This window comes from Gavialis gangeticus, unplaced genomic scaffold (assembly GCF_001723915.1).
Source record: "Gavialis gangeticus isolate Ggan-Ray unplaced genomic scaffold, GavGan_comp1, whole genome shotgun sequence".
Lineage (NCBI taxonomy): Eukaryota > Metazoa > Chordata > Crocodylia > Gavialidae > Gavialis > Gavialis gangeticus.
This window is the reverse complement of record NW_017729033.1, coordinates 58822232-58827369: the sequence shown is the minus strand read 5'-3', so window position 1 is coordinate 58827369 and position 5138 is coordinate 58822232. Positions and strand designations below refer to the sequence as shown.

Genomic DNA, 5138 nt, shown 5'->3' with positions numbered 1-5138 from the left:
GCTCCGCCCGCGGGGGGCGCCCGGCTCGGCTCCAGCTCGGCTCCTGGTGGGTGACGGCGCCGCGCTGCCCGCGGGACCTTGGCCAGCTCGGCCCCGGCTTCGCTGCGCCCCGCCCCGTTTGCTTTTCCGGGAGCCCCTTTTTTTAGGCTCCGCGCCCGCTTCGTTGCTGGCGTCCTCCCCTGCACCTCCACGCCCCGACCCCTGGCCGACCCTCTCCGGGGCCTTCTCGTGCCTGCTCTGCCCCCAGAGCGGGTTGGGCTGAGGGGACTCAGTTCCTCCCTGGTGGCTGCTTTCTGGTGGGGGGGGAGTGGGGACCAGCGGCCTTCAGTTCCCCCATCTCTGCACGGGGCCGAGGGGCGGGGATCCCTTAGCAGAGACCCTGGGTTTTTGCTGGCAGCTGGCGTAGCCCGTTTCATCCTTCCTTTTAGTGTTTTAACTTTATTTTTTGTCCCTGGTACCAGACTTCTCTTTAGCCAAGTTTCCTGTGTGGCATCCCGGAGCCAAGGAGCCAGGATGGTTAAGTGCAGGGTCGTTGTTTCAAAGGGAGCAACAACCTTCTTGGTTTTCCGTGTCATAGTCCATCAAGCTCTTCAGTGATGCCCTCCTGGTTGCTCTAGGCGCAGGACGCCACGTGTATGCTAAACAGACATTAGTTTCACAGCTGTTCTAGCTTTTTTGTTAATATAGGTTTGGTATGTCTGAGTTAAACTTGGAGGCAATAGAAGTGAGATATATAAATTGCAGCCTGCCGGCTTGCCTTTAAATATTTCACCTGGCTACTTGAGGGGAGAGAAAGTGGTCCCTGAGGCAGAAGTATGTCAAAAGATTTCTTAGACCTAGAGATGCTGTCAATTTAAACGTGGCCCAAAATATCCATTTTGAAAACTGAACTCTTATAATTTCCAAGACAGGTAATTCTTATTAGAACAACCTCTAACAATATTTAATGGTTTTAAATGAAAATTACTCTGCATCTTTTCCAACCTAGACATCAGAGCACTAATAGGCCCAAATTAAAACTGACGTCATTGCTGTTCGTTGGACAAGATGAGAAATGCAAAAAGTAATTGGCATGTTGACACGTAAACTTCTTAAAAATCATTTAATATTTAACGGCATCTTTGATATTTGTGTATGGATTACAGATTGACTAGTCTTTGGACACCTTCATGAGTGAAGCTGATAAATCAAAGAAGTTGAAACTTAGAATCTAGTGGGGAAGTGAATACCTGGATAGACTATTAGGTGCTAGGTATTACTCCCAGGTGTTTTACAGTGCTTTTTTTATACCTGTTGTTAAGAATTGGTTGGATGTAATGGTATTTAGCCTTTTCTACAGTGTAGCTGCTGCTGGTGGCCCTGCTCTGGTGGGTCTGAAAATTCAGTCTTTGAGTGCATGCCAATTTGAGCAGTGTATCTAGTGATAGTTAAGTTGACTCTTTAAGGATTACAAAGTTTCCTTAAAACATGCTGGCCTTCTGGGATTAATAGTTTGTGCTGACATGCAGTTCTCTTGCCTCAGGCTCACACTCATTTCTTTTTTCTTTGTTTCTGGCATGTATGTCTGGGAAGGTAAGAGAAGAAGGGATTTTTTTCTTTTTGTCTCTAAACTTAGCAAGTCTTTCATTCATCAGTTATTCACTTTACTGTAAAATATTATTGATAGGGAGTTATTACATTAACTGTTGTCATTTCAGTATTATGTTATGTATGACACGTGATTATATATTCTTTAGTTGCTATGTGATTACCCAGGTATAGGTTCTTGAAGAGAGACTGCCATTTAGACATTAGCTTGAGGGAGATTTGTATGTGTTCATTATACTGTTTTCTACTAGATCTAGATTGTGTTTGAAGACAATGATACAGGTGAATTCTAAGTGTGGGGCATTCAGTGAGAGCAGGGTTTTTTGTAATTTCAGAAAAAATAATTCAATCCCAGGTGTTAGATGGGCAGGGCCTGGCTTCTGAAATATGGACATGGCAAACATGACAGGAAACAAAAATAAATTGAAGGAGTCCTCAAATAAAAGAAGAAAAAAAAAAGATCTTTTTCTTCTTGGATTTGTCAGAAGTTTTTCTCCTTCTCTTCATTACTTCCAGCAGATTTGCTCAGCTATATTTTCTCACAGTTCAGTTGTCATATCAAGAATCTTGGAAGGGTGGAGTCAGTTCCCACTTGATGTTGAACTGTGCTTAAAATGTCTGTTTTCAGGTTGGTGTTGACTATATCAACCTCTGACCCAGGAGCTGAAATTAGCTCATGGAGCCATGTCATCTGACGACTGCTTACCCTCCACCAAATTTCTTCAACTGTGTTCAACTCTGTGGGTCAGGTGACACAGCCCCCTTGTGTTGGGTTGCTTCAGTGTGCAGGATCTAGGCTGATGGACTGACTCATGCTGGATTTGGCCTGTGGACTGATCCCACCCATGGGATTTGACCCACAGAATGCCCCTGTGTCACTTACCTGGTCCAGGGAGCCAGAAAGTTAAGCACCGCTGAGCTATAGAGTCAATATTGACAGCTCTTTTCTCTGGCGCTTGCTAGATTGCTTATATGAGAAGGTGTGCTGGCTTAAAATAGATTTTTCACATTGATTTTCACTAAATCAATGTAAAATATTATGTAGGGACACTTACATCAGTTTAACACTATCTGTAAGATTAGCTAGCGACTGTTATTTTACTAGTACGAGATTAAGGCCTCTAGGAGATGTTACATTTTTCATGATTAGCATGTTAGCCATGCAATAAATTGTAACATGCCACATGTTTAATCAGTTTTATCACCTGGCAAAAATGGTAAACCAAACATTAAATATAGAAAATCTTTGTGTCTGGTTTACATTGTGCTTTAATTTGAACCTGTGACTTGAACCTCACAGATCTCGGTGCGTGTGCAGCAAGCTGAAGGCACACCATTTACAGCTGTGTGGCACGGGGAGATGGGGATAAGCTCTCTGATTCTCCAGTTCTCCACTCCCTAGCAGATGTGCAACGTGGTTTGAAGAATATTATCTCAGATCTTAACAGTCTTGCATTGTGCCATGCCATATCTTGAGCATTTAACATGGCAGGATGCATGATTTTTGGGATCTGTGATGAAATTCCTCAGAGCCCATTGTATGATTAAATTAAGTCTTTTAGGAGCCTGACTGATAAAATTATAATAAACTAACTGAACTTTGTGCGTCTAGAAAGGGTTTGGGACATATTTAGCATATTTATTAAGCCAAGGCAAGCACTGTATTTAGACTAAGCTGTATTAGGAAATTGGCATTGACGAAAATTCCCCAGTCTAAACTACATAAATAAAAAAATTTGGAATTGTAAATTCTTCAGAGCAGAGTCTTGATCTGTGTCTGGGGCTCCAAGACATTGAAAGCTAGAAATAAATAATGAAACCTGATCTTTTCTTATCTCCTCATCTTTTCATCCTTATTGCCACCTTAGATTTTTGTCAGCTGCACAAATTAATTTGTGAATTAATTTTTTTAGTGCCCTTTTGTTTGTATTGTAATTTTTCCTGTCCCATAGGGGAAAATTGTGCAAGGTGATTGTTTCTTCCTTGTTTTCTGTCTGTTGGGATCACCAAGTAAGTAGAAGTTATCAGGAGTCTTGGTGTCTTTGTTCTGAGGGGATTCCCTTGCTTGCATGAAGCAAAGAATGCAAGGATGTATGCATGCTTTGCTTGCTGCTGCTCTGTTTGAGCCACTTTCTGCCTTGGCTTGTAACTATTACCTGCTTCTTGACTTGAGGAGCAAAAGGGTAGTGGCATTTTTAGAAATCTAAGTCCTATTTTGTGCAGTGTTGAAATTAAGTATTGAAGTGAATCTGTAGAGAACATTTGGAGATTTAAAGAAATTATCCAAGTTTGCAGCACACTGATTTTCAGCATCTTCAGTTGTTGACTTAAATCTTAAAATAGATTCTAATAAAAATGTATTTTATTTTCCAGTAGTGAATAAGTATTATGAATCTGAGTCTTGTCTAGTTGAAATTATGTTTTCTCACCTAGATGGAAGTTTTAGTGTTGGTCTTCTCATGGCCAAGTTCCAATTCCCTCCAATTTAGAAGGAAAACTTTGCAATTTCCAGTGTCTCACAATTTCTTAATTTTAAATAGTTAGTGAAGGACATAAGCTAAAAGTAATTCTAATATGGTATCCAAGTACACGGGGAAAGCAAGCAAAAAGTGAAATGCGAAAGCCAAAAATGGCTTTAGTTTTTTGTTTTGTTATGTTTTTTAAACTGGCTGGTATTCTTAGGAAAAAAAGATTTAAATGAAGTGTTTCTGGCAGCAAACTTTCTAATGAACAGCTTCTAGGATGAATATTTATGTCCTGAAGTGTCTAGGGAAGAGAGAATTTTTTATTTTCTTGGGCTAATAAATGTTACAAGAAAAGAAAATAGAAATCGGGTTGCTAGGAAGTGGGGGGTTGTGGGATGTCGTATGTTTTTTTTCTTGGCTGTATTTTACTGAGTGATAAGGCACAAGTAGTCCCTATGTATAGGTAACATCAAGCTGTACGTAACCTTATTCTTATGCTTCTATGCATTGTGGTATTTGACATGCATGTCACTTTGATATAGCATTATATTATAACCAAAGCTGTTTTGTGAGGCAGTGATATAGTTATTCACATCAAGAAGAGGTAATGGCTTGGAATTAGAATTTAACTGGAGTCATTGACAATCTTCCATGTGGACCTGCTCTGAGGCACACAATGGTGAATTTACGTTCTAAAAGCAGCGTCTCTGGCTACTCAAACTATGGGGGAGGAGAGCAGGGGGGGAGGCAGTGAATCAGGGCGACTACCATGGGCCCCATGCTTTGGGGGGCCCTGCGGACAGTGCCATACAGGCCGCTGTGTGTTGTTAGCTCCGCGCTCTGGCTGATCACCTCTGCAATCTGGCTGCAAACCACACTCTGGCCCTGCATGGGCTGATGTGCCCTGTGCCCCACACACCCCTAGGGATGGCTGTGGAGGAGAGGTAATGCATTGGATTAGTAAATCTCTGTCTGAAAGGATCATGTGTTCCCTTTGTTCTAATTAGATCAGGAAAGACTTCTGATCTAGCAAACATACTTGTTTGGGTGGGGGCAGAAAGTTATAGTCATAGTGTGTCCCCCCCC

At 41.8% G+C, this 5138-nt stretch overlaps 1 protein-coding gene across 1 annotated transcript in view; it reads left to right on the top strand.

The window, feature by feature from the left end:
• Nucleotides 1-3: 3 nt before the first annotated feature.
• RELL1 (RELT like 1) overlaps nucleotides 4-5138 on the top strand; it is a gene marked incomplete at its 5' end in the record, with an annotated part of 75983 nt that continues 70848 nt past the window's right edge. The window contains one exon of the mRNA XM_019525850.1: nucleotides 4-46. Within this exon, the coding sequence (XP_019381395.1) occupies nucleotides 4-46 (43 nt within the window). The remainder of the gene's footprint in view (nucleotides 47-5138) is intronic.